A 25,157-nucleotide genomic window follows, 5' to 3' on the forward strand; every position below is an offset into this window, starting at 1 on the left:
TAGATGTTAATAATTATTTGGAAAACAGGACTTGATTGTTTCCCTAAAAGGATTAAAATAGGAGTTCTTAATAAGTAGTTTGAGTATCTTTATTACAATAAATATCAGATTTTATGACATTAGGATATTTTAAGAAGGTTATTACATCAGTTCTACATTTTTGTAACTGATGTTTCCCTCTGAAATGATGTATTTTCTAGTTTAGTTAAGCAATATTAAACACCTGATTTTCTGCGGCTATGGTACACCAATTAGATCTGTTCCCATTACTTAAGAAGAATATATTTTAGAAGAATTTTACTATTATTGGTGGGAAATAGAGAGCTTTTAGAAAATGAGAGTCTGAGTTGGCATGAATAGAACCGTTTTAGAACACTGTCTAAAGAAAATGTTTTGGAATTACACTGTTGTGCTCTATCTCTATTGAGGTACTATGTGTTACAACTAGTACTGATTTTATACCTTGGATTTATTTTATGGGATAATATGTGTTTTTGCAGGTGTGGATGGGTCTTTCCGGGTCTGCACGGAACTCCCATATTTTGGAGGACTACTTGCTTGAATTTCACTTTCTTATTTGTTTACTATTGGTTTTGCCAGTAAAACGTACTTATATTTTATTGATATAAGTTATATTTATACTGCCTCACTTTAAAAAATCAAAATTAAATGCAACTCATCATATTTATACTTTTGTTTTATCACCACCTGTGTGTATCACCTATATAAAATTTTCTCTTTTGAGGAATGGGTAGTCATAGACTTTTTTTTCTCAAATTGTTTTAAGTCGTTTTGGTTATTATTCTTTGTCATAATAATCATGTTTTAATGCTCAGATTGTCCAATTTGGATGTAGAAGACCCTGCAATTTCACCCTTATAAAATAAAAGAAGAACTATGGTAGTTACACAGGGATTTATAAAAATCATATTTGTATAAACTTGACTGATTTTTCCATAATTGAAGGACATATGCTAGAAAAATAGATTGGGGAGATCATACTTAGTGATCCTAGTTGTACGAAGATATTTTATGGGTGCTGCTGGGTCTTCGTGCTAATGCTTCTGGGGGCAAACTGCATCTAAAAATGCTTAAGAAATCCCTTTAAGAGAATAGAAATCATTTCAACCAATTATTTTTCATAAGAAAATATGAAAAATTGATTCAGCCTCTTTGTTCCTAGTTTCTGGGAAATAACCATGTAGATACAATTCTGTATACATCAATCAGCCATAAATATTCTCATGCTAGAGGAGTGGGCTATTCTGTCACATTATGAAGGTAGAGGGGAGTTTTTCGTTTTAAGCTTTTTATTTGCTTTTAATCTAGAGCAACATGAAATTCAATACAAATTCTTAAATTTTATATTTAAATTCTATCTCCTCAGTTGCTCTAATCTTCTCTTAGGTCTCTTACATTGTCTTGTATCAAGAGTGAAGATTCTTTAACTGCCCCTGAAAGAATTGTTAATCATGATGGGACACAATGGCAGCTCTTTTTGAAATAGAATAACCTGACCAAAAATTGTCATTGCATTTCCTTAGAAGGAGAGAATCTTGATTTATTTAATGAGTTTATTCAGGGCCTCTTTCACATCCTTATTCCTCAGACTATAGATCATGGGATTCAACATAGGGAACACCACAGTGTAAAACGTAGAAACTATTTTGTCCCTGTCCAAAGAATAGCTAGATCTGGGCCGAGAGTAGATGTAGAGAATGGAGCCATAGTACAAGGTGACAGAGACCAGGTGGGAGGAACAAGTGGAGAAGGCCTTGAGGCGGCCTTGGGTGGAGCGGATCCTCATGATGGTGGCAATGATGAACAGGTAGGAAGAGAGGATGAGCACTGTGGGGGTGATGACATTGGAGGTCAGGATGAAGTATAGTATAATCTGATATCCATCTTTCCTGCCACAAGCCAACTTCACCAGGGGAGGCAAATCACAGAAAAAGTCATCAATGACATTGCCACTACAGAAGTTCAAGGCAAAAGTTGTTTTGGTGATGATGGAAGAGTTAATAAAGCCACCAAGGTATGAGGATGCTACCAAAAATGCACATAACTTTAAAGACATAGCCTGAGAATAAAGCAGTGGTTTTGAGATGGCCATATAGCGGTCATAAGCCATGGCGGCCAACAGGTAACACTCACTATATGCCAGCCCAGCAGAGAAGAAGAACTGACATACACAGCCAGTAAAGGAGATGCTTTTGTCTTCGGAGACACAGGTCACCAAAATCTTTGGAGTGTAGACAGAGGAATACCAAAGATCCAGAAAGGACAGATTCCCAATGAAGAAATACATTGCTGTGTGCAGCCGGGAGTCATTACAGATCAACACCATGAGGGTGGCATTTGCTACCAGGGTCAAAGAGTACACGCTAAGGAATACCACGAACAGGACCAGCTGCATCACTGGGTCTGTCGTGAAGCCCACCAAGATGAACTCAGTCACTGTATGGTTGCTTCTCTCCATGGATCACCTAAGAGGAGAGAAAATGAGATTTCAGCTTTTATCATTGTGCTGAATTAGTAGAAATAATGCTAAATAAAAACAATTATATAAACTCGAGTTTCATTTTTTATTTTTTTATTTTTTTTAAATTTTTTGTTTTTTTATTAATTAAATTTTTTTTATAAACAAAGAATCTATTTTTATCCCCAGGGGTACAGGTATGTGAATCACCAGGTTTGCACATTTCACAGCACTCACCATAGCACATACTCTCTCCAATATCCATAAGCCCATCACTTTTTATTTTTTAACTCCTGATAATTTTTCTTCCCTGGATTCCACACTGACAAGTTCAAATCCCTACTTAACATCTCTTACAGGAGATCTACTGGGCATTTCAAGAAAAACTGAGTTCCAACCATTCTTCCTCAGTCTGCTTTTCTCTCAGACTTCTCCACTGCAGTGAAAGGAATTTTCCAGTTTAGGGGAAATTGTTGACTCTTCTTGACTCCTCTCTGACTTTGGTATTGTAACTGACTAGTCAACGACATCTTGATTATACCTTCACAATATATCCAGAACCTGACCAGTGTTTCCCAGATCCAGTGGTTCTGCCCTAGACTAAAATCGCTGTGATTTGCCATGGGTGCTGTCTCAGAGTTTCTAAGGGTCTCCCAGCTTCCTCCCTCATTATATCCTAAGCCCAGATGGGTCTCTGAACAAGTTGGGGCAGAGTGATCCTGTTAAAAGACCAGCTAGATCATGTTATTCTTCTGCTTCAAACACTCCAGTGACTTCTCAGCTTACTCAGAGTAAAGCCAAAGTCCTTACAAGGATGGATAAGCTTATTGCCTCTCTGCTTCTGATTCCTACTATCCATTCCAGCCATGCCACCCTCCTTTCAATTCTTAGAATAGACAGGGGATGCTCTGTGCCTTTGGAGTTGCTTCTCCCTATGGCCAGGATGCTCTTCCTTGAGTATCTTTATAGCAAACTCTCTTACATTTTCAAGTCTCAATTGCCTTTTCAGGTGTTCCCGATCACAATATTGCAAACTCCTTCCCTGATATTTCTTATATCCCTTTTCTGCTTTATCATTCTCCATAGCACTGTTCATTATCTAATATTATATCATCCCATTAATGTAACTTCTTTTCTTTTTTTTCCCCTAAATGTTCTTATAAAAAAGAAGAGAAAAGAAACAACATGTCTCCAAAAGAGTCCTTTGATTTCTGGGACAACAAAGATTTAATTATAATCTCAACCTATCCCAAGAATGTAACCTTTTAATAGTCAGTGTGAAATGTCCTGATCAACACTAATAAGGTAACCTGCATGATAAAAACACTGTTTTCCCCAAAAGGACGTAATGGATATTTTCTCTTTTGCTAATTTCCTCGTTCGACTCCATTCCTACACAAATGTTCCATTCCATACAGCTCCCAATCCCTCTACTTTCCAGATGGGCTGCTTGTTGATTCATGAATCACCTGAGAAAGCCAATTAGGTCTTCAACCTTACTGGATTGAATTTTGTTTCTCAACACTGTACTTTTTCCCATCTGCTTTTAATGCAAAACATAGACCAATGTCTACTTTATCTTCATGTGTATGTTATTATGAGATTTTGTAAGCTATTTGTTTTAATGGAGTTACTTAATACAAAGTAACAAGAACTGTGCAACTGGGTGAAATGTTTGAAAACATGGATCCAGGGAATTAGGAATGCTTTCCTATGGGAAGCAGTGAAAACTCCTGGACTCAACCTTCAATTTAGTATCTTCTAACTTGATTATTCTCTGATTGTCATAATTATCCCACAATTTGGTTTTTTATAAAAATAGTCATGAACAATTTTGAATGCTTTCCTCTGAGTTAAGCATTGTTGTTAGTGTTGCACATGCATTATTTTATTCTTTGTCACAATATCCATCCTAGGTATGTTGGAAGATTAATAGCAATAACTTTACAGAAGATCAAATTCAGTGTTAATAAGTAGCTTAAGTATACAATTAGTATGTGGTGTTGTCTAACCCCAGAAGCCTGGATTTTAATGACAAAGTCCTGTCCTTTCATACTTATTATTGGCTTAACATTTGCTTATAGGATCTGTGCATGAATATCGCCCTTTTTGGTTCTAACACTTTAACTCAAAACCAATAGGATAATAGGGACAGATTCAGATGCTTTCCCAGTTAAGGACCTTGTACATGTTGGGTCAGATAGATGCTTCTAAGTAATACCCAAATCATCCGGCAGGGTCCTGTGTCTCTCAGGATAGCCAACCCTGAATATGAGGACAGGAACTCTCTACTCACCTCTCCCAGGACTGAGAAAGGTACCTGAAACTCACAGACCCAGCCAACAAGACCACACTGTAAATCCAAATGTCTTATACTTGCTCAGGATCCCCAGTGTATTTGATTCCTTAAGCACCCCAGAGGTTCATAGCTTTGCAAGTGCCGGAACAGCAATTAACTAAGAAATGTATTAACTTGATTTTTAAAGTTCTCATAATTATTGTGATATTTTGAGAAACTACTCTTTGCAAAACACCTTTCTGGAAACTGTATTTGATTGTAAAAGTACTCTATGGAGTAGGTATTTTAATTTCAATCACAAACAAGAAAACAGATCCAAAGCCTTTAATGAACTTTCTTTCCCAAGGCAAACTCAGAAGTAAATGCAGTCAGGATTTAAACTCAAGGAAGCCTGATCATAAAATTCAGTCTTTTCCCTATACCATGCATACTTCTGAGAGACATAATCTTTGAGTATCTATTCAGCTGTGACCATAAATTTTTAGAAGAGGTCTTTCTTATCCTGAGTGTAAATACAGTCGATTTTGCAACAAATTTATTTTGTCTCCAATTTCATCATCTTATCCCCCAATTTTTAAATGACAAGAAAGGTGTCATCTTGGCTAGTGTCTCTAAAAGTGACCTGTGTACCAATGGTGTTATACGGTTTGCCCTTCTCCTCATCTTCACCAACATTTCTTGCTATCTGTCTTGTTAATTTTTGCCATTCTAAGCGGCGTATGCTAGTATTTCATCATGGTTTTGATTTGTATTTCCCTGATGGATAGTGATGTTGAACATTTTTTCAAGTGTCTGTTAGCCATTTTGTGTCTTCTTTGGAGAAGTGTCTGTTCATGTCTTCTACCCATTTTTTAACTGGATTATTTGTTTGTTTGTTTTTTTTTTTTGGGTGTTGAGTTTGAGAAGTTCTTTATAGATCTTGGACAGCAGCCCTTTATCTGTAGTGTCATTTGCAAATATGTTTTCCCATTGTGTGAGTTGTCTTTTTGTTTTGTAGACTGTTTCCTTTACTGTGTAGAAACTTTTTACCTTGATGAAGTTCCAAATGTTCATTTTGCTTTTGTTTCCCTTGACTTTGCAGACTTGTTTTGAAGGGCGTTACTGAGGTCGATGTTGAAGAGGTTACTGCCTATGTTCTCCTCTAAGATTTTGATGAATTCCTGTCTCACATGGAGGTATTTCATCTATTTTGAGTTTACCCTTGTGTATGTTGTAGGAGTTGGTCCAGTTTTATTCTTTTGCATGTGGCTGTCCAATTTTACCAGCACCATTTTTTGAAGAGACTGTCTTTTTTCCACTGGATATTTTTTCCTGATTGGTCAAAGATTAGTTGATCAGAGAGGGTTATAAGCAACTAATGAATCATTGAACACTACATCAAAAACTAATGATGTACTAATTAATATGTTGGCTAACTGAACATAAGAAAAATTTAAAAAAAGTGACCTGTGTCATTTCTCCATTATTATCATAATAATATATACTGAATAATGAATACTTATACTGAGTGTTTCCTAGGCACTTTGCTGACTGCTTTAGAAGAACAATTTCATTTTAGCCTTAAAGACAATCTTGCAAAGTCAATGTGATTATTATTCTTATTTCATAGATGAGCTATTGAGATAGAGAAATAACTGTACATTTATTAAATTGTTAAATGTCACTGAATTTGAGGTTTATAGAGCCAGAATTCAAAACCAGTTCTCCCATTGTGTATCATCTGTCCCCACACCTACATATCTGCTAGCGTTTACCATGTTGTTAAGGCTCTTTCAGGCACCATGGACAAGAGAGAGAAGTAAGGCATGGGACCTGAACCCAAAAGGAGGTATAGTTTATTGGGAGAAACCAAATATTTGTACACAAATAAACACCACAGTTTGTAAAAGAATTATCTGCCATCCCTGATGGTGAGAGGAAGGCGAGTAGAGAGCTTGCTAGGGGCCATGAGGGAAGGGTTGTGTGTGTGTTACGGGAGGTTTTACATAGAAGAGAGAAATAGATATCCTGCATGAAGGGGCCCAGAGAGTTACCACATGTGAGGAAGTAATTTCTGTCAAAGAAAAATACAACAACAAGAGCAACAACAACAAAACTACAACCACCAAGGCATACAGGCAAGACAAGGAATGGGTGGTGGAAAATCCACCTGAAGTCTGCCAGATCTGTGTGGAATATAGTGTGTCTTCACTGGAATGATGGGACATGAGATTATGCAAGACATTTGAAGCCAGTGTCAGAATATTTTCAAAGTTAATGGCTTAACCTAGACCAATATTAAAGTGCTGGAAGGGTGCCTCTGGTTGGTTAAGTGCCTGACTCTTGGTTTCAGTTTAGTCATTATCTCAAGTTAGCGAGGTTGAGCCCAAAGTCAGCTCTGTGCTCCCTGTGGAGTCTGCTTAGATTCTCTCTCTCCCCTTGACCCTCCCATCACTCTCATGTGTGTTTTTTTTGTTTCTCTAAAATAAATGAATAAATAATTTTTAAAAATGGTTGAAATATCAGGGATTATGGCAAAAGTTTTGGTGGTGATTAGCACTGCCTAAATCAGTATGTGCCCCACATCTGAATAATGAATACGCAGACACTCCACTCGTAATTAAAGCTCAGCAAAATGAGAGGGCAGCCTGCCTATAGATGGAAGTCATGAATGGGGATTAAAAAGCAAATCAGTGGGCATGATTATATCTAAACTCAGTGCCTCTGGCTCTACATTCTGTGTTCTTTCTACCAGGGCAAGTTTATTCTAATCATTCTCCCTCCGTGACAAACTCCTCCATCCTTTTAGGCATTTCTGCTGTTAGTCATATCTGGAAAAGAAGGGGCAAAAAACTCTTGATTTCCTGGACCTCATTCCCTATCATACCTAGTCCACCTGTAAAGATGGTTGGTACCCAAGCAGAGGCATCATAGGTGGAAAGGGGAGAGCTTCACAGTCCAGTGGGATATTTTTCCTTCAGGGGACCTTTTGGCTAGGGATGCCTACATGTCTTCACATGAACTGTGCACACTCACATACACACACTCACTTCATTTATAGCCCAAAGAGTGTTCACTTGTGAGGTATTTGCCCTTGCTATTCATTCTGCTTAGAATATTCTTTTATCTCCTATAGTTGTTCAAAATATATCACCTTCTCAGAAAGGTCCTACCCGATCACCCTCTTCAAAATTTTAACCCTATTCACTCCCATAGCACTTTCTGGCCCCTACTTTGCTTTGTTCTCCAGAAGATTTACCACCTGGGTTACTATATGATCTCCTATTTTATTTCCTGTCTCCTCCCACTAGGATGTGAACACAAGAAGGGCATCATGCCTGATGCCAGTGCTTAAAACAGCATCTGCCACAGAGTAAGCATGAATAATAATTGTTGAATGGATGACTAGATGGACTGCCCTAATTCTCCAGAGGCTGGTCAGTTAAATTCACATTCTGGTCTCTCAAATGATAACATTGGCAAGACATCTTTGTTATTCCACATTACTTGCAGTAACAGAAATCTGAGTTTTCTGTGCTAGTCACATGTATGCACAAGAAAAACTAGGACAAATCATCAAAGAATACAGTGTGAACAGTGAAATACACACACTAATTGGATTTCAAAATAGAGTATATTTGAGAATTGTTTCCATTTGAACAGCAAATTCTTTCAGGTTGAAGAGCCACGAGGGTCCATATCTTTGCACTGGCAAGTGGGCAGGATTGGAGGGTAGTCCCAGCATAGACAGTACTGGGCCTTCATGCTGAGGACAAGCATTCAAGTTTGACCTCAGTGCTCACAGCTGTTGGAAAACCTTCAACAAGTTGATGAATCATGTTAAACCTTGTAAAACAAGAATAATAATTGTAAGTGCTAGATAGGGCTGTAGTAAATATTGAAGGATATATTAAAAATATTGGAGAATATTATATTTTTAAACTAGTATTGGGGACTGGACACATGACAGATGGTCATGACATCAGGGGCTCTCTAATTCAGAGAACACAAATTTCCCCTGCCATAGAGCTTAGGCTGTAGCTTCTTGGGTCTTTCTTGTCCCTTTGAGATTCAAATTTAGGCAGTCAATTTCAAGGAACTCTTGTTAGAATGCCAGTATTACAACTTATTAGGACTGTTTTTAGAATGACAGCAGTCCTACTTTACGGTGGTGTGGAGATTAAATGAGTAATGCACGTTTGCATACAGGTATTTTGCAGGAGAGTATATTTTGAGAAGCAGTATGGAGTCTTTAGCATGAGACACAGGGTCAGACAGACCTGAGATGAAGTCTGATTCCAACTCTTTATAAACTGGTCACCTTTGACATTTAGTTACTCTTCCTGAGAATCAATTTCCTCATGTATCATGCACTTTTCATCTGAAATAACACAATTCTGAAAGATTGTGGGGATATTTGCTAGACACAAGGTATCTTCAAGGAGATGAGAGACTATGGACTCTGAAAAACAACCTGAGGGTTTTGAAGGGGCGGGAGGTGGGAGGTTGGGGGAACCAGGTGGTGGGTAATAGGGAGGGCACATATTGCTTGGAGCATTGGGTGTGGTGCAAAAACAATGAATACTGTTATGCTGAAAAGAAATAAAAAAAATAAGGAGATGTGGTGGGTATTTGACAACTATTCCATGTTGAAATTTAAATATTTTCTTGGTTATTGATGTCATATGATCCTGAAGTGTACAATTATTTATATTATGCAAAAGAGTGAAGACAATAAACTTGATGGCAACATAGACCCTTTTTCCTTTGCTTTTTTCCCTGCTAGTGACGCCTACTCTCTTTGGGCACTGGCCTCTCTTGATGTCTCTAATTGTCTGTCTTCTGTTGACTTTATTTCTCTGTCTTATGTACCACTGCTTTAAGAATCCATATGGCTGTTTTTGGGTCATTGGTGTCTTTGGGAACCTGAACTCTGTGGATCTTGAAAATACTCAAATCTGCAACACAAACATGCACAACAAAATAGTGCACATATTTCCATTGTGTTTCCTTGCAGACTGAAACATGGATGCTAGGTCACAGGTTCAAGTGTTACTTTAAGAAAGGAATTCTCTGCTAACCAATGTTATCCAGAGGCTATGGCAACCTGCCAGTAATGATAAGCTGTTGTCTTAACATTCTTTTTTTTTTTTAATTTATTTTCAGCCTAACAGTATTCATTCACTGTTTTTGCACCACACCCAGTGCTCCATGTAATACGTGCCCTCCCTATTATCCACCATCTGATTCCCCAACCTCCCACCCCGCCCCTTCAAAACCCTCAGGTTGTTTTTCAGAGTCCATAGTCTCTCATGGTTCATCTCCCCTTCCAATTTCCCTCAACTCCCTTCTCCTCTCCATCTCCCCATGTCCTCCATGTTCTTTGTTATGCTCCACAAATAAGTGAAGCCATATTAACATTCTTTTTAAATGTGTCTTCTGAGACAAACCATAAGAGACTGAGGGTAGCTGGCGGGGAGGTGAGTAGGTAGATGGAGTAACTGGGTGATGGGTTTAAGGAGGGGAAGTGATATAATGAGCACTGGGTGTTAAATGCAACAGATGAATCACTGAACTTTACCCCTGAAACTAAGGATACACTGTACATTATTTAATTGAATTTATGTAACAAAATAAACTTCTTAATAAAGACAAAAAAATAAACGTGTCTTCTGTCTTCCAACTCCTGGGACAAACATACATTTAAAAGAAATTATACTTCTCGTGGTTTATTTTGAACCTGAGTCTAGAGAGCTCTCATAGTCTGCCTCAGAGCTCTTGAGGTCATCAGAAAGACTTATTTGTGTGTGTGTCAGTTTTATAGTTTTATTTTCTGTTCCTTCCCTTACTGCAAATCACCCTTACCACAAAAAGGAGAAAAAGCTACATAGTGTTTTTTTCCTCCCAGCTGTCTGGGGAACTGCTATAAGATATGTGTAGGACCAGAAAATGAGGCTTTGGGCCTCCTGCTGCATAACAGAATCTAAATGGCTGCATAACACATGTAAATTGAGTTTTCCTGGGATAAAACCAAAACTCTATGCCACCAGAAATACCCAGACCCCACAACCTACCAACATTCATGGTAAAAACCACATTCCAACATTCTAATATTCAAGTCAGCTAGTTCCAGAATCTTCTATAATTGTATATCTTGTCAGCTAGTTTAAAATTTTCAAGTCGGCTAGTTCTAGAATCCCAAGGATTTTGTAACAATCCCAAGGGTTTTATATCCATGGAATTCCTCATGGTTTTGTAGCTTGGGGGAATAGCAAACAAGGCAATTAAACAAAGCTATGCATTGGCAAAATCAGGTCAACCTTATTTAAGAAAGACTTGGAAATGTTTTGTTTAGAGACTGAGATTCCCCAATGATAGGTGCATTTAACCATCATTTTCTTTCACATTCTATATTGAGTTTTGGTGAATTTATCTATTTCTATCAACTATCTAATGTATTGTCTATCTATCTATCATCTCTCCATCCACATAAAATACAATTGCCTTCTGATAAACACATAGATACTGTTTCTGTAAGTAGCAAGAGTCGGGTTTCCCAGAAAATGAAAGACAGACCTAGCTTTCTTGACAGGAGGAAAGTCATTTGAGGTCCCTGGCCATCTTGTGAAAGAATGTAAGAACCATCATTTTTGGGCCAGGAAATGATCTAATCATATCTGGGACGATAAATCAGTAGTAAAGCTCCCAGTGCTGATTCAAGAGAGAAGATCACCCTCTTGTGTATTCTTAAGTTATCTTTGCAGGATCTCAAACCCTCTGAGCACTCAGAAGCTGGCGCTGCTGGGGCAGAGAATGGATGATGCTGATCTTTGCTGGCTCTTGTGACTTTGACCTGGACTTGGTCAGGATTTGGTCACGACTTGGTCACCTTAAGATTGTCAGCTGCCCCAATTCCATGTTAAATTCCCCACAGGGCAAACCCCTTCCTGAAGGTGCATGCACCCTTGGCTAAAATCTTCTCCAACTTTGTTGTCAGGAAAACACTGCTTTGGGAACGATTCCTGGTGTTCTCCTTTACTTGTTGAGAATAAAACCTTTCCTTTTGCTCCTCTTTGGCTTGGTTGTGTCCGTTGGCTTCACACCCACCAAGAGGCTGATCCAGTTTCGGGTACAAAGATATCTACCATCTGCCGTTCGATGTGGACAGCCATCCTTTGCCATTCTGCTTTTTGATCCAGGAGACCATCCTGTATGAACTGTATCAGTTAGTTTGGCCATTGGAGGAGGAACTAAAAGGAGAAAAAATGATGATTTAGAATATGTGTTCCTAGACTCTATTTCTGAACAGCCAACCAAGGTCACATTAATCCCTAGATCAAGTCACAGCTTTTATACCCTTTCTCTCATCACAAAATCTCTCTTCCTCTCTGCTTTATGGGTTCTGATAACTGCTATTTCCCCTTCTGCCTTCAGACCCACATGTACAGTGAGATCCTCTATCAAAGGACTGGTCTGTCTTTTGTGGCTTTTCCATACTCTGTTCACATCTTTATAATAGTCCCTTGTGTTAGGGCCTATTTAGCCAGAGCAACTCCATCTTGGTTAAAAACCATTTTGTTGTTTGTGCAGTAAACCTTAAATTGACCCTCCTCCCCACACCCTCCCCCCCTCCCCCCGGGGAACTTACTTCAAAGCAAGTCTGGAAAACCCTAAAATATGGTCAGCCAGTTGCTAATAACAGAGCCCAGAATACAAGGACAGGACAGGCCAGGTGGAGACATCCAATCAGTTAAAAGCACACATACCATCTCCCTAACCACCAAAGAATGTCAACCCTACCTTTTGTGCGCCAAAGTGATTGCCAATTCTGACCAGAGTAATAGGTTAGTTCAAACAGCTACTATAGGGTAAACGGTAATTGAATTGGCCACCTGCGTGTGACCTAACATAACTATTCAATGTTACAATCTCCTTGGCCACCTATGAGTGGCCCAGCTTTTGCTCATAAAAGTTAGTCTGTGAGACTGGGACGGGGGTCACTCTCTTTAGAGGCAGCCCTGATCACTCAGTGGATTCTTCAGCCTATAACCTGTGGGTGGTCGCTCTCTTCGGAGATGACAGATGAGGAGAAAGCGGAACCCTTCTACACTGTTGGTGGGAATGCAAGCTCGTGCAACCACTCTGGAAAACAGCATGGAGGTTCCTCAAAAAGTTGAAGATAGAGCTACCCTTCGACCCAGCAATCGCACCACTGGGTATTTACCCTAAAGATACAAATGTAGTGATCCAAAGGGGCACGTGCACCTGCATTCAACTTTTGAAATTGCTCTTTGTTCTTCTCTTTAAAATACTCCTTCTCTTCCTTTAGCCTCCCCCATGTATTTTAGTTACTCTTCTACAGTTGCGTTTTTGGGCTCAACTTTGTATAAAAACATTTAGGTTTTGTCGCTTCTCAGGGTCTTCCTTTCCTTGTGAGGGCTCCCATGTCATGTAACATTTATGTTAAATATATTTGTGTGCTTTTCCCCTATCACTCTGTCTCCTGCCAGTTAAATTCTCAAGCCCAGCCCAAAACCTTGAGGTAAAATTTTGTGTCTCCTACACAGTTTCCCTCCACGATCACGGAGCAACCTCTCTCCTCAGTTACTGTGAAGAAGTCTTTGGCACATTTATCATATGTCCCAGGGAGAGAAACAAATTGAGAATCAGAGAGAAATTTCAGAGTGGAGACGAGTAAATTAATCCATCTGGTTATGTCAGGTAACAAAGTAAGTGATGTCATTGTAAGTCTTTTGGGTCTAAAAGCCTGGGACTTGACATTATTCTCCATAGAGAATAGTTTTATAACTAGCCATGTCCAATGCTTAAAGAGACACTTATTCCACCTTGATATTATTTGTAATAATACTTCTCAATTGAACTATTTGAATTTTGAAATTCAAATTCAATCACCAGTGAGGAATTAGTAAGTGCTACAAAATGAGATCAAGAATTGTTTGGAACCCAGGGGACTGGACACTATATTTCAAAATATCTCCTTGGCTTTCTGTTTGAAAAGAAAAGTACAGCAACCAAATACAACAAGATGATCAAAGACTCAGAAATAATAATATGAAAATATGGACAGGGGCACCTGGGTGGCTCAGTGGGTTAAAGCCTCTGCCTTCAGCTCAGGTCTTGATCCCAGGGTTCTGAGATTGAGCCCAGCATGGGGCTCTCTGCTTAGCAGGGAGCCTGCTTCCTCCTCTCTCTCTGCCTGTCTCTCTGCCTACTTGTGATCTGTCTGTCAAATAAATAATTAAAAAAAATATGGACAGTTTACCAGGTAATTCTGATCTGAGGTGCTGAGAAAGAGTGAATGAACCAGAGTAATACAAGAAGAAGGCAGAGAGTGACTTTTAAAAAATGTTTAATTTAGTAAAACTTGTATATCAAAACAGTACAACTTAGAAACAACTTTCTTTCAAACTTCCAACTTCATTTGTGATTTGAGTAAATTCCCTTAGAAATTTATATGTAATTAATTATAAGTTAATATGGCAGAGTCTTTTGCATGCTTCACAACCATAAACGGCAGGTGAAGCATTACCAACTGTAATTAAAAAACTTACTGCCAAGCTTACACTTAAACATACGCTATAACGTTTTCTAAAACACGAGTGCCACACATTTAATTAAATTTGTGTTATGTTAGATCTTTTAAGATTATTCTCAGCTGTACTTTATCTTCTCACTAGGGTCTTAGTAAGTTATGTAGACTGGATTCTGGAGTTGAGATCACTTTTCCATACCTAAAATAGTATGCCTCTCCCCTTTGGCCAGTGAAAGTTACAGTCTCTGGGTAGATGTTAATAATTATTTGGAAAACAGGACTTGATTGTTTCTCCTTAAAGAATTAAAATAGGAGTTCTCAATAAGTAGTTTGACCACCTTTATTACAGTAAAAATCAGATTTTATCACATAGGATGTTTTAAGAAGTGTTATTACATCAGATATACTTTTTGTAACTGATGTTTCCCTCTGCAATGATGTATTTTCTAGTTTCAAGTAAGCAACATTAAACACCTGATTTTCTGCTGCTATGGTATACCAATTAGATCTGTTCACATTACTTAAAAAACATATATTTTATAGGAATTTTACTATTATTAGTGGGAAATAGAGAACTTTTAGAAAATGAGAGTCTGAGTTGGCATGAATAGAACCACTGTAGAACACTGTCTAGAGAAAATATTTTGGAATTACACTGTTGTACTCTATCTCTATTGGGGTACTATGTGTTACAACTAGTACTGATTTTATACCTTGGATTTATTTTATGGGATAATATGTGTTTTTGCAGGTGCGGATGGGTCTTTCCTGGTCTGCATGGAGCTCCTATATTTTGGAGGACTACTTGCTTGAATTTCACTTTCTTGTTTGTTTACTATTGCTTTTGCCAGTAAAACGTACTTATATTTTATTGATATAAATTATATTTGTACTGCCTCACTTTTAAAAATCAAAATTAAATGCAACTCATCATATTTATACTTTTGTTTTATCACCACCTGTGTGTATCACCTATATAAAATTTTCTCTTTTGAGGAATGGGTAGTTAGTCATAGACTTTTTTCTCAAATTGTTTCATTTCATTTTGGTTATTACTCTTTATCATAATAATCATGATTTAATGCTCAGATTGTCCAGTTTGGATGTAGAAGTCCCGGCAACTTCACCCTTATAAAAGAGGAACTCTGTTAGTTACAGAGTGATTCATAAAAATCATATCTATGTAAACTTGACTGATTTTTCCTTAATTGAAGGACATATATTAGAAAAATAGATTGGGGAGATCATGCTTGCTGATCCTATTTATACCAAGTTATTTTATGGGTGCTGCTGGTTCTTCAAGCTAATCCTTCTGGGGACTAACTGCATATAAAAATGCTTAAGAAATCCCTTTAAGAGAATAGAAATCATTTCAACCAATTATTTTTCATAAGAAAATACTATAAATTAATTCAGCCTCTTTCTTCCTAGTTTTTGGGAAATAACCATATAGATACTATTCTGTATATATCAATCAGCCATAAATATTCTCATGCTAGAGGAGTGGGCTATTCTGTCACATTATGAAGGTAGAGGGGAGTTTTTCATTTTAAGCTTTTTATTTGTTTTTAATTTAGAGCAACATGAAATTCAATACAAATTCTTAAATTTTATATTTAAATTCTATCTCCTCAGTTGCTCTAATCTTCTCTTAGGTCTCTTAAATTTTCATGTATCAAGAGTTTAGATTCTTTAACTGACACTGAAAGAATTGTTAATCATGTTGGGACATAATGGGGGCGCCTGGGTGGCTCAGTGGGTTAAAGCCTCTGCCTTTGGCTCAGATCATGATCTCAGGGTCCTGGGATTGAGCCCCGCGTCAGGCTCTCTGCTCAGTGGGGAGCCTGCTTCTTCCTCTCTCTCTTCCTGCCTCTTTGCCTAAATGTAATCTCTCTCTCTCTGTCAAATAAATAAATAAAATCTTAAAAAAAAATGATGGGACACAATAGCAGGTCTTTTGAAATAGAATAACCTGACCAAAAATTGTCATTGCATTTCCTTAGAAGGAGAGAATCTTGATTTATTTAATGAGTTTATTCAGGGCCTCTTTCACATCCTTATTCCTCAGACTATAGATCATGGGATTCAACATAGGGAACACCACAGTGTAAAACGTAGAAACTATTTTGTCCCTGTCCAAAGAATAGCTAGATCTGGGCCGAGAGTAGATGTAGAGAATGGAGCCATAGTACAAGGTGACAGAGACCAGGTGGGAGGAACAAGTGGAGAAGGCCTTGAGGCGGCCTTGGGTGGAGCGGATCCTCATGATGGTGGCAATGATGAACAAGTAGGAAGAGAGGATGAGCACTGTGGGGGTGATGACATTGGAGGCCAGGATGAAGTATAGTATAATCTGATATCCATCTTTCCTGCCACAAGCCAACTTCACCAGGGGAGGCAAATCACAGAAAAAGTCATCAATGACATTGCCACTACAGAAGTTCAAGGCAAAAGTTGTTTTGGTGATGATGGAAGAGTTAATAAAGCCACCAAGGTATGAGGATGCTACCAAAAATGCACATAGCTTTGAAGACATAGACTGAGAATAAAGCAGGGGTTTTGAGATGGCCATATAGCGGTCATAAGCCATGGCGGCCAACAGGTAACACTCACTATATGTCAGCCAAGCAGAGAAGAAGAACTGACATACACAGCTAGCAAAGGAGATGCCTTTGTCTTCGGAGACACAGGTCACCAAAATCTTTGGGGTGTAGACAGAGGAATACCAAAGATCCAGAAAGGACAGATTCCCAATGAAGAAATACATGGGTGTGCGCAGCCGGGAGTCATTACAGATCAACACCATGAGGGTGGCATTTGCTACCAGGGTCAAAGAGTACACAGTAAGGAATACCACGAACAGGACCAGCTGCATCACCGGGTCTGTCGTGAAGCCCACCAAGATGAACTCAGTCACTGTATGGTTGCTTCTCTCCATGGATCACCTAAGAGGAGAGAAAATGAGATTTCAGCTTTTATCATTGTGCTGAATTAGTAGAAATAATGCTAAATAAAAACAATTACATAAATTGGAGTTTCATTTTTTACTTTTTATTTCTTTAAATTTTTTTTGTGTTTTATTAATTAAAAAAATTTTTTATAAACAAAGAATGTATTTTTATCCCCAGAGGTACAGGTCTGTGAATCACCAGGTTTGCACATTTCACAGCACTCACCATAGCACATACTCTCCCCAATGTCCATAAGACCAGCACTTTTTATTTTTTAAATCCTGACAATTTTTCTTCCCTGGATTCCACACTGACAAGTTCAAATCCCTACTTAACATCTCTTACAGGAGATCTACTGGGCATTTCAAGAAAAACTGAATTCCAAGCATTCTTCCTCAGTCTGCCTTTCTCTCAGACTTTTCCACCGCAGTAAAAGGAATTTTCCAGTTTAGAGGAAATTGTTGACTCTTCTTGACTCCTCTCTGACTTTGACATTGTAACTGACTAGTCAACGACATCTTGATTATACCTTCACAATATATCCAGAACCTGACCAGTGTTTCCCAGATCCAGTGGTTCTGCCCTAGACTAAAATCGCTGTGATTTGCCATGGGTGCTATCTCAGAGTTTCTAAGGATCTGCCTCCTTCCTCCCTCATTATATCCTAAGCCCAGATGGGTCTCTGAACAAGTTGGGCAGAGTGATCCTGTTAAAAGACCAGCTAGATCATGTTATTCTTCTGCTTCAAACACTCCAGTGACTTCTCAGCTTACTCAGAGTAAAGCCAAAGTCCTTACAAAGATGGACAAGCTTATTGCCTCTCTGCTTCTGATTCCTACTATCCATTCCAGCCATGCCACCCTCTTTTCAATTCTTAGAATAGACAGGGGATGCTCTGTGCCTTTGGAGTTGCTTCTCCCTATGGCCAGGATGCTCTTCCTTGAGTATCTTTATAGCAAACTCTCTTACATTTTCAATTCTCAACTGCCTTTTCAGGTGTTCCTGATCACAATATTGGAAACTCCTTCCCTGCTATTTCTTATATCCCTTTTCTGCTTTATCATTCTCCCTAGCACTGCTCGTTATCTAATATTATATACATCCCATTAATGTAACTTCTTTTCTTTTTTTTCCCCTAAATGTTCTTATAAAAAAGAAGAGAAAAGAAACAACATATCTCCAAAAGAGTCCTTTGATCTCTGGGACAACAAAGATTTAATTATAATCTCAACCTATCCCAGGAATGTGACCTTTTAATAGTCAGTGTGAAATGTCCTGATAACCCTAATAAGGTAACCTGCATGATAAAAGCACTGTTTTCCCCAAAAGGATGTAATGGATATTTTTTCTTTTGCTAATTTCCTTGTTCCACTCCCCTTCCTACACAAATATTCCATTCCATACAGCTCCCAATCTCTCTACTTTCCAGATGGGCTGCTGCTTGATTCATGAATCACCTGAGAAAGCCAATTAGGTCTTCAGCCTTACTGGATTGAATTTTGTTTTTCAACACTGTACCTTTTTCTATCTGCTTTTGATGCAAAACATAGACCAATGTCTACTTTATCTTCATGTGTATGTTATTATGAGATTTTGTAAGCTATTTGTTTTAATGGAGTCACTAAATACAAAGTAACAAGAAGTGGGCAACTGGGTGAAATCCTTGAAAACATGGATCCTGGGAATTAGGAATGCTTTCCTATGGGAAACACTGAAAGCTCCTGGACTCAACCTTCAATTTAGTATCTTCTAACTTGATTACTCTCCGATTGTCATAATTATCCCAGAATTTGATTATTTATAAAAATAGTCGTGAACAATTTTGAATGCTTTCCTCTGAGTTAAACATTGTTGTTAGTGTTGCATATGCATTATTTTATTCTTTGTCACAATATCCATCCTAGGTATGTTGGAAGATTAATAGCAATAACTTTAAGAAGATCAAATTCAGTGTTAATAAGTAGCTTAAGTATACAATTAGTATGTGGTGTTGTCTAACCCCAGAGGCCTGGGTTTTAATGACAAAGTCCTGTCCTTTCATATTTAATATTGGCTTAACAGTTGCTTATAGGCTCTGTGCATGAATATCTCCCTTTTTGGTTCTAAGACTTTAACTCAAAACCAATAGGATAATAGGGACAGATTCAGACGCTTTCACAGGTAAGGACCTTGTACATGTTGGGTCAGATAGATGTTCCTAAGTAACACTCAAATCATCCGGCAGGGTCCTGTGTCTCTCAGGATAGCCAACCCTGATTATGAGGACAGGAACTCTCTACTCACCTCTCCCAGGACTGAGAAAGGTACCTGAAACTCACAGACCCAGCCAACAAAGACCACACTGTAAATCCAAATGTCTTATACTTGCTCAGGATCCCGAGTGTATTTGATTCCTTAAGCACCCCAGAGGTTCATAGCTTTGCAAGTGCCAGAACAGCAATTAACTAAGAAATGTATTAACTTGATTTTTAAAGTTCTCATAATTATTGTGATATTTTGAGAAACTACTGTTTGCAAAACATCTTTCTGGAAACTGTATTTGATTGTAAAAGTACTCTATGGAGTAGGTATTTTAGTTTCAATCACAAACAAGAAAACAGATCCAAAGCATTTAATGAACTTTCTTTCCCAAGGCAAACTCAGAAGTAAATGCAGTCCGGATTTAAACTCAAGGCAGCCTGATCATAAAATTCAGTCTTTTTCCCTATACCATGCATACTTCAGAGAGACATAATCTTTGAGTATCTATTCAGGTGTGACCATAATTTTTAGAAGAGGACTTCCTTATCCTGAGTGTCAATACAGTCGATTTTGCAACAAATTTATTTTGTCTCCTATTTCATCATCTTATCCCCTAATTTTTAAATGACAAGAAAGGTGTCATCTTGGCTACTGTCTCTAAAAGTGACCTGTGTACCAATGGTGTAATACGGTTTGCCCTTCTCCTCATCTTCACCAACATTTCTTGTTATCTGCCTTGTTAAATTTTGCCATTCTAAGCGGCGTATGCTGGTATTTCATCATGGTTTTGATTTGTATTTCCCTGATGGATAGTGATGTTGAACATTTTTTCAAGTCTCTGTTAACCATTTTGTGTCTTCTTTGGAGAAGTGTCTGTTCATGTCTTCAACCCATTTTTTAACTGGATCATTTGTTTTTTTTTTTTTGGGTGTTGAGTTTGAGAAGTTCTTTATAGATCTTGGACACCAGCCCTTTATCTGTAGTGTCATTTGCAAATATCTTCTCCCATTGTGTGAGTTGCCTTTTTGTTTTGTAGACTGTTTCCTTTACTGTGTAGAAACTTTTTACCTTGATGAAGTTCCAAAAGTTCATTTTTGCTTTTGTTTCCCTTGACTTGCAGACTTGTTTTGAAGGACGTTACTGAGGCCGATGTTGAAGAGGTTACTGCCTATGTTGTCCTCTAGGATTTGGATGAATTCCTGTCTCACATGGAGGTATTTCATTTATTTTGAGTTTATCCTTGTGTATGTTGTAGGAGTTGGTCCAGTTTCATTCTTCTGCATGTGGCTGTCCAATTTTACCAGCACCATTTTTTGAAGAGACTGTCTTTTTTCCACTGTATATTTTTTCCTGATTGGCCAAAGATTAGTTGACCAGAGAGGGTTATAAGCAACTAATGAATCATTGAACACTGCATCAGAAACTAATGATGTACTAATTAATATATTGGCTAACTGAATATAATAAGAAAAATTTTAAAAAAGTGACCTGTGTCATTTCTCCATTATTATCATAATAATATATACTGAATAATGAATACTTATACTGATATTTCCTAGGCACTCTGCTGAGTGCTTTAAAAGAATCATTTCATTTTAGTCTTCAAGACAATCTTATAAATTTAATATGATCATTATTCCCAATTTACAGATGAGCTACTTGAGATAGAGAAATTATTGTACATACATTGTTAAAGGTCACTGAATTTGAGGTTTATAGAGCCAGAATTCAAAACCAGTTCTCGCATTGTGTATCATCTGTCCCCACACCTACCTATCTACTAGCATTTACTATGTTCTTGAGGCTCTTCCAGGCACTATGGACAATAGAGAGAACTAAGGCATGGGACCTGAACCCAAGAAAGGCATAGTTTATTGGGAGAACCAAATATTTTAAACAAATAAAAACCACAGGTTGTAAAAGAAGTATCTATCATCCCTGATGGTGGCAGGTAGGCCAGAGTGGAGAGCTTGCTAGGGGCATAGGTGGTTAAGTGCCTGACTCTTGGTTTCAGTTTAGTCATTATCTCAGGGTAGTGAGGTTGAGCCCAAAGTTATCTCTGTTCTCCCTGTGGAGTCTGCTTAGATTCCCTCTCTCTCCCTTTGCCCCTCGCAACACTCTCATGTGTTTTATTTTTTCTCTTTATCTAAAATAAATAAATAATTTTAAAAAATGGTTGAAATGTCAGGAGCTATAGCAAAAATTTTGGTGGTGTTAGGGAGGTGATTAGCACTGCCTTAATCAATATGTGCCCCACATCTGAATAATGAATACATGGACACTCCACTCATAATTAAAGCTCAGCAAAATGAGACGGCAGCCTGTCTAAAGATGGAGGTCATGAATGGGGATTAAAAAGCAAATCAGTGGGCATGATTATATCTAAACTCAGTGCCTCTGGCTCTACATTCTGTGTTCTTTCTACCAGGGCAAGTTTATTCTAATCATTCTCCCTCCGTGACAAACTCCTCCATCCTTTTAGGCATTTCTGCTGTTAGTCATATCTGGAAGAGAAGGGGCAAAAGACTCTTGATTTCCTGGACCTCATTCCCTATCATACCTAGTCCACCTGTAAAGATGGTTGGTACCCAAGCAGAGGCGTCATAGGAGGAAGGGGGAGAGCTTCACAGTCCAGTGGGATATTTTTCCTTCAGGGGACCTTTTGGCTAGGGATGCCTACATGTCTTCACATGAACTCTGCATACTCACATACACACACTCACTTCATTTATAGCCCAAAGAGTGTTCACTTGTGAGGTATTTGCCCTTGCTATTCATTGGATTGGGAGAGGGGGAGCGGGCTATGGACATTGGGGAGGGGAGGCGAACCATAAGAGACTATGGACTCTGAAAAACAACCTGAGGGTTTTGAAGGGTCAGGGGTGGGAGGTTGGGGGAACAGGTGGTGGGTGATGGGGAGGGCACGTTTTGCGTGGAGCACTGGGTGTTGTGCAAAAAGAATGAATACTGTTACGCTGAAAAAATTAATAAAAAGGGAAAAAAAAAAGAATATTCTTTTATCTCCTATAGTTGTTCAAAATATATCACCTTCTCAGAAAGGTCCTACCCGATCACCCTCTTCAATATTTTAACCCTATTCACTCCCATAGCACTTTCTAACCCCTACCTTGCTTTATTCTCCAGAGATCTTACCACCTGGGTTACCATATGATCTCCTATTTTATTTCCTGTCTCCTCCCATTAGGATGTGAACACGAGAACGGCATGGCCTGTGGCTTGTTTTGTTCACTGCTTGATGCCAGTGCTTAAAACAGTATCTGCCACAGAGTAAGCATGAATAATAATTGTTGAATGGATGACTAGATGGACTGCCCTAATTCTCCAGAGGCTGGTCAGTTAAATTCACATTCTGGTCTGACAAATGATAGCATTGGCAAGACATCTTTGTTATTCCACATTACTTGCAGTAACAGAAATCTGAGTTTTCTGTGCTAGTCACAGGTATGCACAAGAAAAACTAAGGGCATATCATCAAAGAATACAGTGTGACCAGTGAAATACACACACTAATTGGATTTCAAAATAGAGTATATTTGAGAATTGTTTCCATTCGAACAGCAAATTCTTTCAGGTTGAAGAGCCACGAGGGTCCATATGTTTGAACTGGCAAGTGGCAGGATTGGAGGGTAGTCCCAGCATAGACAGCACTCTGCCTTCATGCTGAGGACAAGCATTCACGTTTGACCTCAGTGCTTACGACCGTTGGAAAACCTTCAACAAGTTGCTGAATCATGTTAAACCTTGTAAAACAAGAATGATAATTGTAACTCCTAGATAGGGCTGTTGTAAAGATTGAAGGATATATTTTTAAAAAGATTGGAGAATATTATATTTTTAAACTAGTATTGGGGACTGGACACATGACAGATGGTCATGACATCAGGGGCTCTCTAATTCAGAGAACACAAATTTCCCCTGCCATAGAGCTTAGGCTGTAGCTTCTTGGGTCTTTCTTGTCCCTTTGAGATTCAAATTTAGGCAGTCAATTTCAAGGAACTCTTGTTAGAATGCCAGTATTACAACTTATTAGGACTGTTTTTAGAATGACAGCAGTCCTACTTTACGGTGGTGTGGAGATTAAATGACTAATGTACGTTCGCATACAGGTATTTTGCAGGAGAGTATATTTTGAGAAGCAGTATGGAGTCTTTAGCATGAGACGCAGGGTCAGACAGACCTGAGATGAAGTCTGATTCCAGCTCTTTATAAACTGGTCACCTTTGAACATTTAGTTACTCTTCCTGAGAATCAGTTTCCTCATGTGGGTATCATGCACTTCTCATCTGAAATAACACAATTCTGTAAGATTGTGGGGATATGATCCTGAAGTGTACAATTATTTATATTATGCAAAAGAGTGAAGACAATAAAATTGATGGCAACATAGACCCTTTTTCCTTTGCTTTTTTCCCTGCTAGTGACGCCTACTCTCTTTGGGCACTGGCCTCTCTTGATGTCTCTAATTGTCTGTCTTCTGTTGACTTTATTTCTCTGTCTTATGTACCACTGCTTTAAGAATCCATATGGCTGTTTTTGGGTCATTGGTGTCTTTGGGAACCTGAACTCTGTGGATCTTGAAAATACTCAAATCTGCAACACAAACATGCACAACAAAATAGTGCACATATTTCCATTGTGTTTCCTTGCAGACTGAAACATGGATGCTAGGTCACAGGTTCAAGTGTTACTTTAAGAAAGGAATTCTCTGCTAACCAATGTTATCCAGAGGCTATGGCAACCTGCCAGTAATGATAAGCTGTTGTCTTAACATTCTTTTTTTTTTTTAATTTATTTTCAGCCTAACAGTATTCATTCACTGTTTTTGCACCACACCCAGTGCTCCATGTAATACGTGCCCTCCCTATTATCCACCATCTGATTCCCCAACCTCACACCCCGCCCCTTCAAAACCCTCAGGTTGTTTTTCAGAGTCCATAGTCTCTCATGGTTCATCTCCCCTTCCAATTTCCCTCAACTCCCTTCTCCTCTCCATCTCCCCATGTCCTCCATGTTCTTTGTTATGCTCCACAAATAAGTGAAGCCATATTAACATTCTTTTTAAATGTGTCTTCTGAGACAAACCATAAGAGACTGAGGGTAGCTGGCGGGGAGGTGAGTAGGTAGATGGAGTAACTGGGTGATGGGTGTTAAGGAGGGGAAGCGATATAATGAGCACTGGGTGTTAAATGCAACAGATGAATCACTGAACTTTACCCCTGAAACTAAGGATACACTGTACATTATTTAATTGAATTTATGTAACAAAATAAACTTCTTAATAAAGACAAAAAAATAAACGTGTCTTCTGTCTTCCAACTCCTGGGACAAACATACATTTAAAAGAAATTATACTTCTCATGGTTTATTTTGAACCTGAGTCTAGAGAGCTCTCATAGTCTGCCTCAGAGCACGTGAGGTCATCAGAAAGACTTATTTTTGTGTGTGTCAGTTTTTTAGTTTTATTTTCTGTTCCTTCCCTTACTGCAAATCACCCTTACCACAAATAGAAGAAAAAGCTACATAGTGTTTTTTTCCCTCCCAGCTGTCTGGGGAACTGCTATAAGATATGTGTAGGACCAGAAAATGAGGCTTTGGGCCTCTTGCTGCATAACAATATGTAAATGGCTATTGAGT

At 38.4% G+C, this 25,157-nt stretch overlaps 2 protein-coding genes and 1 long non-coding RNA gene across 3 annotated transcripts in view; 1 reads left to right on the top strand and 2 right to left on the bottom strand.

Annotated features, from left to right (window-relative positions):
- Positions 1-1,561: 1,561 nt before the first annotated feature.
- On the bottom strand, positions 1,562-2,479 carry LOC123949653 (olfactory receptor 1013-like). Its single transcript, XM_046017217.1, has one exon. The coding sequence runs from the start codon at positions 2,477-2,479 to the stop codon at positions 1,562-1,564; it is 918 nt and encodes a 305-aa protein (XP_045873173.1).
- Positions 2,480-5,902: 3,423 nt separating this feature from the next.
- Positions 5,903-25,157, top strand: part of LOC123949065 — a 28,808-nt gene continuing 9,553 nt past the window's right edge. Inside the window, exons 1-2 of the long non-coding RNA XR_006820017.1 lie at positions 5,903-5,953; positions 20,623-20,716. This is a non-coding gene — a long non-coding RNA (uncharacterized LOC123949065). The remainder of the gene's footprint in view (positions 5,954-20,622; positions 20,717-25,157) is intronic.
- LOC123949063 (olfactory receptor 1013-like) lies at positions 16,331-17,248 on the bottom strand. The gene has a single exon (XM_046016359.1). It carries the CDS (start codon positions 17,246-17,248, stop codon positions 16,331-16,333), a length of 918 nt encoding a protein of 305 aa, XP_045872315.1.

Source organism: Meles meles, chromosome 8 (assembly GCF_922984935.1).
Source record: "Meles meles chromosome 8, mMelMel3.1 paternal haplotype, whole genome shotgun sequence".
Lineage (NCBI taxonomy): Eukaryota > Metazoa > Chordata > Mammalia > Carnivora > Mustelidae > Meles > Meles meles.